We start from the raw sequence: 14,963 nt of genomic DNA on the forward strand, positions 1-14,963 counted from the left end.
AGTGAATGAATTTGTTCATTAATTCACAAATATACACATTCACTCAAAAGATGGCATTAATCAAATGAACGCTAGAGTCACCATGAGACAGGCAGGACAGTAGAATTGTCCGGTGCAGCCATCTATCAAGTGTGACCCGTATTCTTTTGTTATTGGTATATATTGAGTATTACAATTTAATACAGTGTTTTCCTTTCTTATAATATGTAAACTCTTTTTGGCACCTTCTGTATCTATATACACACACACACACACATACATTCACACACAGTCATTCATTGCTTAAGAATAGGGATACAGATATCTGTCGGGGGATGGGAAAACACCTCTTATCAACAGGGTGCCTGAATGAAACGTAATTGTACACCTAACCCTTAACTGTACCCCACAAAACCATAATAAAAAATACTGATTAATGAAAAAAAAAAGAATAGGGATACATTCAGAGAAATGTGTCCTTAGGAGATTTCATCATTGAGGGGACACCATAGATTGTACTAACACAAGCCTAGATGGTATAGCCTGCTACACATCTAGGTTACATGATATAGCCTATTGCTTCTAGCCTACAAACCTGTGGAGCATGGGAATGTACTGGATACCGTGGGCAGTTGTGACACAATTGTGACATAACACTAAGTAATTGTGTATCTAAACATAGAAAAGGTACAATAAAAACACAGTATTATAATCTTATGGGACCACTGTCATATATGTGGTCCTTAGTTGTCTCAAACATCATTATTCAGTGTGTGACTCTCTCTCTCTCTCTCTCTCTGTCTATATATATATATATAATATATATATGCATGTATATGCATGTGTATATGTATATTTATATATATAAATACACACATACATATATATATGTATATATATATATAGCATAGGTAACAAGTAGACATAATAAAGGTTTAAAAATACAAAGCTTATATAAGAAGGTTGTTTCTCTGCAGTAATTGGTGGGTGTCCAGGGGAAGCAGGTGGCTTTACTACACATGGTCATCCAGAAAGCCAACCTGTTGGGCTGGATGGGACCTGTCATAGTCTATATAAGATTTCTATTTCTGGTCCACAGGGGCTACTCTAGTTGTTCCATTTCTAGGCCAGAGGAAGCTATAAAAAGAGTATCCAGGGCAAGTTTAACTTAATGCACCAAAAGTTGTACAAATCATTGTCTCTCACATGCAAATATTATAGGTTTCAACCTAGTTCACTGGAGAACTGTAGCCATAAGTGAGACTGGAAGGTGCAGTCTATAACCTTGGGTAGTAGCCATTGCTAGGTTAAAATTCAGGATGTTCTATTATTTAAAGGAAGAAGGAGAAGATGTAATAATCTCAATCAGAAATAAAGATTCCTTGATAAAAGTTTGTTTTTTTAAGTGCAGTGGTACGCTCATGACCACCTCAAAGTCAACCCACTTAGCCCGGCTAATTTTTTGATTCATTGTATAGATGAGGTCTCACCACATTGCCCGGGCTGGTCTCAAACTCCTGAGCTTAGGCAATTTTATACAATACTCTTAATTTTGTGCATGCAACAAAGTTTGTGCACATTGAGTCATCAGAAAGCAAAAGTGTCAGGTGTAGAATTTTCCCCTTATGGCATCATATTGGCACTCAAAATGCTTCAGATTTTTTAGCTCCTCAGATTTTTAATTTTTGGATTAGGAAAGCTCAGCTTGTATTTAATTAAAAGTTTTCTTTGATATTTGAATATTAGAAAAATATCGACTTTTTCAACACTATGTACTAGTTAATATCATTTTGGATGATCACATAATATGTTAAAACACTTAGTTACCAAAATTTTCCCTCATTCATTCATCAGGGATTTCTTGAGTTCTTGCCATATGACAGACCACGACCTAGACTGATTACTTGGTTATTGTATTGTTAATTATTAGATGCTCAAATAAAAAAGTATGATTTTTATAAGCACTACTAACAATGATGTTTTAGTATGAATTTATTTAATAGTCAGTGCAAATAAATGATCACGTGTGTATGTTTTTCTCTTTCACGATAGGTTCTCCGGGTAGTTCGGCTAATTAAGATTTCACCTGCATTGGAAGATTTTGTGTACAAGATATTTGGTCCTGGAAAAAAACTTGGGAGTTTGGTTGTATTTACTGCCAGCCTCTTGATTGTTATGTCGGCAATTAGTTTGCAGATGTTCTGCTTTGTAGAAGAACTGGACAGGTTTACAACATTTCCAAGGGTAAGATTTTTTTTTAATCGAGTCTGTTAAATTCATTATTCTTATTTTAGCAATAATGATTAACATCAAAGTAATTTCACTTTAGCAGTGATTCAGAAGTATTGTCATTTTTTGATAACTTGGGGTAATTAGATTTTAATATTTAAAATCATCATCTTCTGTAGGATACAGGTATTGGAGCACATTTTCAACATTGGGAGATTATATATCAATTCTAAAATTCTAGAAATAATTAACAGATTGAGATGCGGAAACCTGGACGCTAGGATTCTTAGCAGAATTTTAAAATAGAGTTTGCATTTTTGTGTTTGTGAGAGTTAACTTGTTTTTAATCTGTTTAACAGTTCATATATTTAAATGATCTAGAAGGAAGCACGATCTAGAAGGAAGCTTTTAATTTTCAATATAATAAAATTAATAGACTCCATAGATCTGAAATGTCTTTAGATGATCATCTAGTTCATATCTCTGCTTTCTCATTAGAATTCACTTAGGCTAAAAAAGAAAGTTAAAAATCAATCAATTCATAAACAGAACACATATATAATATAGAGATTCTAACCAGAAGGATTCTGAAATTTAATTCCATGTGGACTTAGAAACATAAAAATATAATGACCAAGACAAAGAATGTATATATCTTACCTTGCATTGAAATAGTATGACCTATAACACAGGAATAATAATTTTGGGGTAAAAACAGGATTTTTTAAAAGTGAGCTTTGATAACAAAAGGGTCTGTATTTTTCATGGACAGACTAATATAGCTTGGAGTTTTTATATTTTTTATTTTATTTATTTATTTATTTTTAGTTGGGGTCTCATTCTGTCACCAAGGCTGGAGTGCAGTGGCACGCTCACAGCCACCCCTGCATCGACCTGCTGGGCTCTGGCGATCCTTCCACCTCAGCCTTCCAAGTAGCCGAACCAACAGGTGTGAGCTACCACACTTGACTAATTTTTTCATTTATTGTAGAGATGAAGTCTCGCCAAGTAGCCCAGGCTGTTCTCAAACCCGTGGGCACTGGCAATTCCCTCACCTTGGCCTCCCAAAGTGCTGAAGCTACTGCACCCAACCCATTTTTTTTAACTTGTGCTAAATTTGTTACTTTAGAAGATCCTTCATTCATCCATCACCAAGCATTGGCTGATTCCCTATAAAAAGGCAGGTGATTTGGGCGATCCTGGGGACATAAACACAACAAAACTCCCAGTTTTCAGTAAACTCCCAGTTGAGGGGACTTACCAGAAAATAAACAAAAAGTACCACAGACCTTGATGAAGGCAGGCCTAGGGTGCTCCGGGAACCTGGAGGAAGGTAAGGTCCATAACCAGGAAAGGAAAGTCCAGGAAGCCTTGTTAGAACAGTGGTTCCTGAAAAACAATCGAATGTTGTCAAGTGAGCAGATTCCAATCACAGGGACAACATGTGCTCAAGGTCTGAGATGAGCAATTTCTTGTCCAGAACTTAAAAGTGTAAAAACTATCCATGGTAAGAAGAAGACATAAGGCCAAGGAGCTTTGAAGTTGGATGAAAGTGTGAGCATGTGTAAATGCTGATGAGAGAGCAAGGAGAGGATGAGGTTAGAGACATACAGGATAAAGAGGACGCTGGCAAAAATAAGCAGAGCATGAGGACAAAGACTGACCTTACACAGGTGTTGAGCTGCCAAGTGTCAAGGTGGTCCTAGGACAGCTAGCCAAGCTGAAAGTCACAATCCAACCTTTGTTCCTTGACAGTGACAGTGCAAGCGGAAGGCAAAAAAAGGGACCACTCCCTGATGTTTCCCATACAACTGTGTTAGGTTAGGGTCAGATGGATCAGTGAATGTGGGGGAGGCACAGAGAGGAAGGGATCTTTTCATTGCTGAGCAGTCCTGAACCAAAGGCCTTTTTATGGACCCAGGGGAGGAGGAAGGGTGGGCAGAAGGCAGAAGGACTAGGAGTGAGCCAGTACTGTAGAGCCAGAATGGAGAAAAGTGCCTCAGCTAGGCCCCAGTCAGGAGGCTTCTAGATGGAGGCCCCTGGGCTGGGACTGCAGATATGCCTATGAGCCTGGCTGGTCTGGCGGGAAAGGGGTTGCGTGCTTGAATGTAGCTCTCTCCAGAATACTGCAATGCCCTGGCTGTGCACCAAGTCTGGGGTGGAGAGGGCAGCTTCCCTGCTGCCAGGCAAGGCCATGTCATTATCTGTGGTTGGGCTTAAAGGATCACACTCAGGATTTGGGCTTGGAGGGTCAACTCTTCCTCTAGGGATGGTGAGATGCAAGCAAGGATAATAGCAACGTCATTAAGTCCACCTTAGCAGATGGCCTCTTTCACATGGGAACACGGAGATTGTTATTACAATGGTTCACGTTTCAGTCCAGTTTAATTCTGCACACATTATTGTAAGCCCACTAAGAGTCATACTTCATTCTAGGTCTAGGGGATCCTAAAAGAAAAAAAGTCACCCCAGTCTGTTCTATATTTACATAACCTTAATTTATATCTTCGTCTTTTACCATTTCATGTCATTTTACCTCACTGATTTTATATCCCTTACCCAAAACCTCTTTGGGCCAGATGGTTTTGGGAGTTCAGAATTTTCCAGACATTAGACAGGAAATTCCACCCCCTACATTTGTCTGAATCATCACCCTGTAGTCAACACATTAATATTTTATTAGCAAATCACCTACCTTCAGATAAAGAAAGATAAAGACAATAAATACATCTTAAGTCAGATTACATAAACAAAGAATCTTTGGCTGGGTGCTGTGGCTCAAGCCTGTATTCCCAGCGCTTTGGAAGACTGAGCTGAGAGGATTGCTTGAGCCCACGGGTTCGAGACTAGCCTGGGCAACTTGGCAAGACCTCATCTTATCATAAATCAAAAAATTAGCCGGGCATGGTAGTGTGTGCCTGTAGTTCTGTCTACTTGGAAGGCTGAGGCAGAAGGATCACCTGAGCCCAGCAGGTTGACGCTGGGGTGGCCATGACTGTGCCACTGCATTCCAGCCTGGAAAACAGAGTGAGACTCCAATTCAACAAAAAAGAAGACTCTTCAAATATTTTCAGAAAGTTCTGAATTTCAGAGATGGGCCTATATTTTAAAAGCATTTCCTCAAAAAAAAAAATCTGTGCTTCTAGCCATACGGATCTAACTTAGCATCACTTTTTAGCTAACTAAAAGTATTACTTATTTTGACACTGGACAAATTACTCTTTATGCTTTTATTTTTCACATCCAAGATGTAGGTAAAAATAGTATTTTCCTCCTGCCTTGTGTGTATTAAATAATACACAAAATGACACAACTGGGCTTAGAAAGCATTTTTAAAAGGTTAGATTACTATATACTATAGAAATACTCTATTTGAAATTGGCCATAATGTCTGTAGAAAAGACAAGGCTGCTTTTTATGTCTGTTCCTGATTTAGACCCAAGATTGGCTCCATTTTCCAGCCATAATAGTAATCAAGTAGCATTACATTTTCAGATTTCCAATTACTCAATTGTGCCTTTTTGCCTGATTACTTTGACCACCTTAATGAAAGCTGCTCAATGACTCCACAGCCCTCGCGTTGAGTTTTTAGCAGCTGATAATGGTGACACCCTGAACATGTGAATGGACTAGGAGTAGAATTTTTTCTTGCACATAAATGTAATTAAAAGTCAAGGTCATGAAAAATAATCAAATTTCACAAGAAGCATTAAAAATATTACAGTTACAAAAAGGAGGCATTATTATTTCTAATCAAATAAAGCACCATCAATTGGTAGTTCTTGCCTAATAGGGATTCATCAGGAAAGACGGTTAAAAACACAGTATAGTTGATGCTAGATTTCTCTGCAGACACTTGTACCTAGGTCTCGTACCCTTCCTTTTTCTTTTTGATATTTTATTTTGTTATAGGAATGTGGTGTACAGGTGAGGATTGACTACATGAGTAGACTATATGCAGGTGAAGTTTGGGCTTCTAGCTGGCCCTCACTCCCCCTGGTAATGAACCAAGTACCCCTTATATTGTCACATGTCCTCCCCCCTCCTTCCTCCCTCCTACCCCTAGCAGTGCCCAGGGACTGCCAATCCCTCCCTTGTGCTAATGTGACTAATGTTCAAGGCCCACTTACGAATGAGAATACACGATATTCAGGTATTTCTGTGATGGTCCACTTAGGGTGATTGCCTCTAACTCCATCCATCCAATTTGCTGTGAAATCCATGATTTTGTTCTTCTTTATGGCTGCATATATGTCTATGTACCATATTTTTAAATTTCATTGTGTATAAGTACCGTATTTTCTTTATCCAGTCCACTTTCAATGGGCAGTAGAGTTGGTTACATGTTTTTGCTATTGTAACTAGTGTGGCGATAAACATGCATGTATAGGTATCTTTTTTGTAAAATAATTTATATTGCTCTGGGTATATTCCAAAGAGAGCGATTGCTGGATCATGTGGAAGGTCAAATTTTTAGTTATTTTAGGAATTGCCACACTGCTTTCCATAGAGGTTGAACTAGCTTGCACTCCCTCCAGTAATGTAGAAGCATTCCCTTTTGTCTGCACCCATGCCAACTTTAGTTGTTTTTGTACTTATTAATGAAGGCCATTCTTATTGGAGTTAGGTGGTATCTCATTGTAGTTTTGATTTGTATTTCTCTGACAGTGAGTGAGGCAGAGCAATTTTTCATGTGTGTGTTGGCCTCTTGAATGTCATCTTTTGAGAAGTGTCTATGTCCTTTGCTTACTTTTTAATGAGGTTGCTTGCTTTTTTCCTTTCACTTCATTTGAGTTCCTTGTAGATTCTGGATGTTGGGCTTTTGGCAGATGCATAATTTGCAAAAATTTTCTCCCATTCTGTGGGTTGTCTGTTTATTGTCTTGATGGTTTCTTTTGCTGTGCAAAAGCTTTTCAGTTTGATAAGATCCTACTTGTCTATCTTAGTTGTGATGGCATTCACTTTTGGGGATTTGGTCAAGAATTTGTTGCCTACTCCTATGTGAATAAGGGTGTTTCCTACATTTTCTTCTAGGATTCTTCTAGTTTGAGGATTTACATTTACAACTTTCATCCATTTTGAGGGTTTTTTTAATATGGTGAAAAGTAGGGATCCAGTTTCATTCTTCAGCATGTGGTTAGTCAGTTTTCCCAGCACCATTTCTAAATATGGTCTCCTTTCTCCAGTGATTGTTATTGGTGAGTTGTTTGAGAGGCTATGTTTTTGCTTCTGGAATCTCCGTCCTCTTCTATGGGTTTGTGTGCCTATTCTTGTACCAATACCAGGCTATTTTGGTTACTGTAGCCTTGTAATAAAGTTTAAAGTCTGGAAGTGTGATACCTTCCACTTTATTCATTTTGCTGAGGATTGTTTTGGGTATTCATGTTCTTTCCTTTTTCCTTATGAATTTCTGTATTGCCACTTCCATTTCTGCAAAAAATGATGTTGGTAATTTGATAGGCATTGCATTGAATCTGTAAATTGCCTTGGGTAGAATGGACATCTTGATAATATTCATTCTTCCAATTCATGAGCAGGGAATATTTTTCCATTTCTTTGTGTCATCCTTGATTTCTTTTTTTTTTTTTTTTTTGAGTTGGAGTCTTACTTCGTCACCCAGACTGAAGTGCAGTGGCCGCTTCCGCACCGCAGCCTTGACCTGCTGGGCTCCGGTGATCCTTCCGCCTCAGCCTTCCAAGTAGCTGGAACTACAGGTGCGAGCTACCACGCCTGGCTAATTTTTGATTTATTGTAGAGCTGAGGTCTCGACAAGTTGCCCAGGTGGGTCTCGAACCCACGGGCTCAGGCAATTCACTCACCTCGGCCTCCCAAAGCGTGGGATTACAGGCTGAGTCACCTAGCCTGGCCATCCTTGATTTCTTTAAGCAGCATTTTATAGTTCTCATTGTAGAAGTCTTTCACTTCTCTGATTAGATGGATGCCAAGGTATTTCATTGTGTGTGTGTGTGTGTGTGTGTGTGTGTGTGTGTGTGTGTGTGTGTCTATCGTCAATGAGATTGTGGTTTTCAATTTTTCTCTGCCTGCTTGTTGCAGGTGTATAGAAATGCAACTGTCTTTTGCACATTGATTTTGTACCCCAAAACTTTACCAAAGTCATTTATCAGTGTGAGGAAGCTTTTGACAGACACCCTTGGATTTTCAAGGTATAGCATCCTATCAACTGCAAAAAGGGATAGTGTAACCTCTTCTTTTCCTATTTGGATAGCCCTGATTTCCTTCTCCTGCCTGATTGCTCTGACTAGGACTTCCAACACTATGTTAAACAGGGTTGGAGTGGGCATCCTTGTCTTGTTCCATTTCTTAAGGAGAATGCTTCCAGCTTCTACCCTTTGAGCCAAATGCTGACTGTGGGTTGTTATCATAGATGGCTCTTCTTAGCGTTTTAAGGAATGTTCCTTCTGTGCCTAGGTGCTCAAGGGTTTTTATCAAGAAGAGATGCTGGATGAATGCTTTTTCTGTGTCTAGTGATAAAATCATGTGGTTCTTGATTTTACGTCTGTTAATATGTTGAATTATGTTTATGGTCTTGCAAATGTTGAACCAGCTTTGCATCCTAGGAATGAAGTTCACCTGATCAAGCTGGATGATCCTTGGGATGTGTTGTTGTATCTGATTTGCTAGAATCTTGTTGAGAATTTTTGCATCTATGTTCATCCTTGATGAACATAGGGGTCCTGTAATTCTCTTTCCTTGATAGATCTTTGCCAGGTTTGGATATCAGTACGATGTTAGCTTCATAAAATGCATTGAAGAGTATTCTATCATTCTCGATTGCCTGGAATACTTTCAATAAGATAGGTATCAGCTTTTCCTTGTATGTCATTTAGAATTCAGCTGGGAAGACATCTTGTCTGGAGCTTTTTTGGAGGGGAGAATTGTTATGACTGAATCAATTTCCTGGATTGTTATTGGTCTGTTTAGAGTTTCAATTTCATCTTGTTTCAACTTTTGGTTGTTGTATGATGCCAGAAAGTTCTCCATTTTCCTTAGGTTTTCTAGTTTATTTGCATACAGATGTTCATAGTAATCTCCGATAATCATTTGAATTTCTTCAGGGTTAGTTGTGACTTCACTTTTTGCATTTCTAATTGTGTTTACTTTCTTTTTTCTTAAGTCAATCTCCAGGGGTCTGTCAATCTTATTTATCCTTTCAAAGAATCAGCTTTTTGCCTTGATCCTTTCTATGATATTTTTGTCTTCTATGTCCTGCAATTGTGATTTTGTCTTGGTTATCTGGATTCTTCTGCTGAAGTTAGGATTTGGGTGATCTTGCCTTTCCAGCTCCCTTAGGTGTGACATTAGGCTATTTGTGATCCTTCTATTTTCTTGATGTGTGCATGCAATGTTAAGTTTCCTCTTAACACTGATTTCACAGCATCCCAAATATTCTGATAAGATGTATCTTTTGTTTGTTTGTTTCCTGGAATCATTTTATTTCTCTCTTGTTTTCTGTGTTGACCCAGAAGTGATTCAGCAGCATGCTGTTTAGTGTCCATGTCTTTGTGTGTCTTGGGAGGATCTTGTTGGTGGTAAAATTTACTTTTATTCCATTATGATATGAGACAATGCATGATATTATTTCAATCTTTTGAAGTTTGTTGATGTTTTATTTATACCTGAGAATGTTATTAATCTTGGAGTATATTTCATATGTTGAAGAGTAGAATATACTCTGTAGATGTTGGGAGGAGTGTTTTGTAGATGTCTATTAAATCCATTTGATCAAGCACTGAGTCAAGGTTCCAGATCTCTATGTTTTTGTTTTTGTTTTTTTTGCCTCAGTGATCTATCTAGAGCTGTTAGTGGGGCATTAAGGTTTCTAACTATGATTGTGTGAAAATCAGTATCCTCTCTTAGTTTACTTAGTAGTTGTTTAATAAAACCTGGTGCTCCTTTGTTGGGTGCATATATGTATAAGATAGATTATTCTTGCTGGTAGATTGAACCTTTTATCATTATGTAATGCCTTTCTGTGTCCTTTTTAAATTTTGATGGCTTGAAGAGTACTTTACCTAATATCAGAGTAGTTACTTTTACATTTTTCTATTTTCCATTTGCCTATAAGACCTTTCCCAGCCCCCAACTTTGAGTCTGTGGGTGTTCTTTGCAGTGGGATGAGTTTCCTCTTCCCTTTTGTATTTATATTAGTGTATTTTCATTTTTGTGAGTGCTCTGTATGCTCTATTAACTGTGGTTGCCTGTTGCCAGGCGTGGTAGAGTGCACCTGTAGTTCCAGCTACTTGGAAGGCCGAGGCAGAAGGATCGCCAGAGCCCAGCAGGTCGAGGCTGCGGTGGCCGGGAGCATGCCACTGCACTCTAGTCTGGGCAACAGAGTGAGACTCCAACTGAAAAAAAAAGAAAGAAAAGAAAAACAACAACAACAACAAAACACACATGATATAACCCAAAGTAAAATAGAAACTTTAAAAATCAGCAGTTGTTTATTTTCTTGACTTTAGTTCAGGCCACCTTGGCTGGCTGCCAGCAACATTTATAGTGCTCTGGAATGATGCAGGAAACCAAAACTAAACAAAACTGTGAAAGCACTTGTGAGATGGGGTGAGCACTCACCCTGAATAATGCTTAAGCACTGTTGACTCAGTACATGGTCTTGGGTGGCAGGGTGGCATTTAATTTGTCTAAGCTTCCTTTATTTTTAAAATGGTAATGCTGTCTATGTAACAGATAAACTAACAGCCCTACATACAGATATTAAAACCAAGGCTTAGAGAGTTTGCATGACTCACCCAAAGCTCCACAGTGACACAATTGGACAGCTGAATTTGTATAGTTGTCTATTCCTCCTACCAACTCTTATCTATCAGGGTCACTTGTATCCTGGCAAACACAATGGAAAGTATTCAATTAGACAATATTTACTGAGTGCCAAGAATAAAAATATTTTTGTGAATGCATACCTGGAAGGAAAGGCATCTGGAATAGTTTATCACAAACATAAGCTTCCTGGGGGACTTAGGAAAATCAAGAAGCTATTGTGAGGCATTAACATTGTTGGGGCAGGGAAGGATCATGTCAGGAGGCTCCATGTCCCACAGCAGAAACAGCATTTGTCAAAGAAGACCCAGCACATGAGATAAGTGAAAGGACATTCTGGGTGACCACTAGTGAATAGGTTTCTGAATGAGGAATGAGTAACAGTGCTGAACCAACACAAAGGTCTGTAATACTTACATACTATATCAGGCTCAATTTGCCATATTCTTTTTTCCACTGTTGTTCATTCCCCCAAGACCTTCAGATCCCCAATCATTTCTCTCACCCTTATCTCATTTGTCTGCATAATTCTGTTGCAAATGTGCCGGCTACAAGTAACAGAAAACTTGATTCCAACTGACATAAACAATAAGGAAATTTATCTCACAAAATTCAAGACAGTAGGTAGATTTTTTTTTCAGGACTCTGGATATTTTACTGAAATTCGCTTTATTGTAGTTGGGATTGTCAAAGCCCTCTGAAAAAGATATATTGAACTAACCTCCAGAACCTCAAAATATGACCTTATTTGAAACAGAAGTAATGGAGTCAAAATGAGGTTGTTAGGGTGGACCCTAATCCAATATGACTGATGATTTTAAGAAAAGGGAATATTTGAACACAGACATACATGCATAGGAGTAAGACTATAAGAAGACATGCAGAGATATGGCCATGTGATTGGAGTGACATCTACAAACCAAGGAACATCAAGTAATGCTGGGAAACACTAGAAGCTAAAAGATGCAAGGAAATATGTTTTGCCCTAGAGCCACCAGAGAAAGCATAGCCCTACCAACCCCTTGATTTCAGACTTCTAGCTTCCATAACTGTAAGCCAATAGCTCTCTGTTGTTTTAAGTCCCAGATGTGTGGTACTTTGTTAAAGCAGCCCTACCAAACTAAGACAGCTGCCTTCTCCATGGGCTGCCTTCATGTGCTAGCAAAACAGATACAACATTTCTAGACTTCATGATAATATCTAGAGGTATAAGTGGTCCTCTCTTCCCAGGTCTCAAGAAAAACTTTCCCAGCATCGTCCTCTTTCCCCCAACAACTTGCTGTCACCTCTCGGTGGGTTTCAGCAACCTGGTCATTCCTCATTCCTTTCAAAATTTCTGTAATTAAAATGACTGACTTACATTAATCATATGGGAAGACATGGATGTTGGGAAGAAAACCATTAAAAACATTGCAGTGGTTCCTCTCATCTCTGTCTCCAAAGCTCCCATAAGCCCTGTGAAACAGGGTATGTAAATAGACATGCAATAGAAAGAAAGTTGGTGTTTAATTTCTCTCATCAAAAGCATCTGGACCCCAGCTCCTTCTCAAGATGCCTAAATAGGTATCTGCAAGGCACCTAGAATAGGACCAAGTACAAAGTAGTTGTAGGTTCCTGCTCTCCCTGTTTTTATGACACTGGCCACTTTCTAACATACGCCACTGACATTAACACACAGGTTTTATTGCCTTTACTAGACTACAAGTGTCTTGAGGTTGGAAGCACTGTGCATTCCTTACACCTCCCAGAGCACTTCACATTGTGTTGTGGGATCCATTAGCATCAATAAGTTGAGTCAGGAAGGAAGACAGCTGAGAGTGCTTCGGCAAACAATCCCATGAGATGAAGAGGCGGTGTTTGAATTTTTTTCATTGGGAAAAAAAAGTATGATACATTGAAAGAATTTAATAAAACAACTTTGTCATCTCAAGCCAATAACTTTCTATTTTAGTTTGGACCCAACAGCCACACTGCTAAGTAGAAATAACAAGTGAGGTCAAATCCTGCTGTAAGGCAGAATGCAGCAATTCCTGTTTTGTTGGGATGAATATATTGTATGATGAGTACAATTTAAATTAACTTTTCATGATAGAACAGCCTGTACAGCTCTTAAGACGGATTGGCATAAGCAAGAGCAACCACAGTCTTTCTGTAACAAAAACAAAACCAAATTGCATGTTTTTCTATAATCGCCTGACAAAAGCTCGTAAGCAGTTTCTCCAAGGTTTTGCTCAGTTTTTCCCTCCATTTATTATATAAAACAACTGCCTGTAAGTCACTGGAATGAATGCAGTAAACATTCATTGTACGTCTTTAGCCAGCTCTGTTTCTTTATTCTTTCTAATTTCCCACTCAAATAATAATAAACAAGCCTCATTTGTTTTGCAGTTGTACACATGGGAATAGTTTTTATTTATATGTCATGTACTACCCTTCACAACACAATGTACTTGAATTTTAATATTGTTTATTTGCTATAGGTTTTCTTAATTCGCATTCTCTAAATGCTGATTACTTGCTCTACTGAATTTTCACTTATAAAATATGCCCCAAAATTTATTAGACAATACAAGCAATAAATGCTATGAAACATAATTACAAATTAATTGCCCTTTCCTCTCACCACCAAAATGACTAATCATGCTTTTAGTTATACTCAAAGAATGACTGAGAAATTTAAAGAACAACTTGCATTTTTTAAATGCTTGTAGAATATATGAAAACATTCTATAACTACAATAATAAACAATTGATAAATTTTTATATAGCTAAAAAAGAAAAAGAACAACTTACTGCTTAATTTTTAAAAATACTTTGTCAACCAAGTTTGGTGGCTCAACCTGTAATCCCAGCACTTTGGGAGGCTGAGGTGAGTGGATTACCTGAGCCCGCGGGTTCGAGGCCCGCCTGGGCAACTTGGCAAGACCTCATCTCTACAATAAATTAAAAATTAGCCAAGCGTGGTAGCGTGCGTCTGTAATTCCAGCTACTTGGAAGGCTGAAGTGGAAGGAAGGATTGCTGAAGCCCAGCAGGTTGAGGCTGGGCCACTGCACTCGTCTGGGTGACAGGAGTGAGACTCCAACTCAAAAAAAAAAATACTTTGTCAGATGTCATTAGAGACTATGATTATATTTTAACAAACTCGAGGTTTAGTGTATCTTCAAGAATATTAGCTCAATGAATATAGCTTAAATCTTTAATTTTTGTTCTATTATTTTGTCTTCCAAATATGTTTAATTTTGTCATAAACTATTTGACATGCAAAAAGATATGGAGAATAAGAAAATATATTCCTCTGTGACCACACACAGCTTAACAAGCACAACATTGGCAAGAGACCTGAAGTCCTGAGGAATCTATTCCTGATCAATCCTCCCTTGCTCTCTCCCATAGAGAATCACTATTTTGAATTGGATATTTTTGGTCTTAACACTCATAAATCTTTTGTATAATTTAACCTTGTAATATATGGTCTCACACTTCACTGTTTCTTCTGCTAATTGCTGTTATTGCTCAACATTATGTTGATGAGATTTGCTTAAACAAATACATGGAGCTGTGTCTTATTTATTGTCATTGCTGCATAAAAAGCAACTAACTAGTGTATTATATATGATGCATTATTTATATCAACACTACATATTTATTTTTTCATTCTCCTGTGTGGTGGGCAAACTCTGAGACATCCCTAGTGCAGCGTCCATACTCTGCACTATCTCCTCCCCTTGGGTGTAAGCATGTGATGGGCTTTCACTCCTGTGAATAGGTTGCTAACCATTTAATGTTGAGTCAACCAAAGAGGAAAGTATCTTGTCTCACTTAAAGTTACTGGACCATTCTTGTGCAAGAAAAGGTCTTTGGTTGACTTTAAAGAAACTGCCATGTGAAAAATCTATGTGGCCAGGACCCTGGCCTACAGCCATCAAGAAAGCAGGACTCTCAGTCCTACAACCATAAG

General features: G+C 38.3%; 1 protein-coding gene across 3 annotated transcripts in view; it reads left to right on the forward strand.

Annotated features, from left to right (window-relative positions):
• NALCN (sodium leak channel, non-selective) overlaps positions 1 to 14,963 on the forward strand; it is a 363,914-nt gene that overhangs the window by 175,699 nt on the left and 173,252 nt on the right. For all 3 annotated transcript variants that reach the window (XM_008048630.2, XM_008048631.2, XM_021707824.1), the window contains one exon: positions 2,032 to 2,223. In XM_008048630.2, the coding sequence (XP_008046821.1) occupies positions 2,032 to 2,223 (192 nt within the window). The remainder of the gene's footprint in view (positions 1 to 2,031; positions 2,224 to 14,963) is intronic.

This window comes from Carlito syrichta, unplaced genomic scaffold (genome assembly GCF_000164805.1).
Source record: "Carlito syrichta isolate Samal-C Ts95f unplaced genomic scaffold, Tarsius_syrichta-2.0.1 Scaffold126448, whole genome shotgun sequence".
Classification (NCBI taxonomy): domain Eukaryota; kingdom Metazoa; phylum Chordata; class Mammalia; order Primates; family Tarsiidae; genus Carlito; species Carlito syrichta.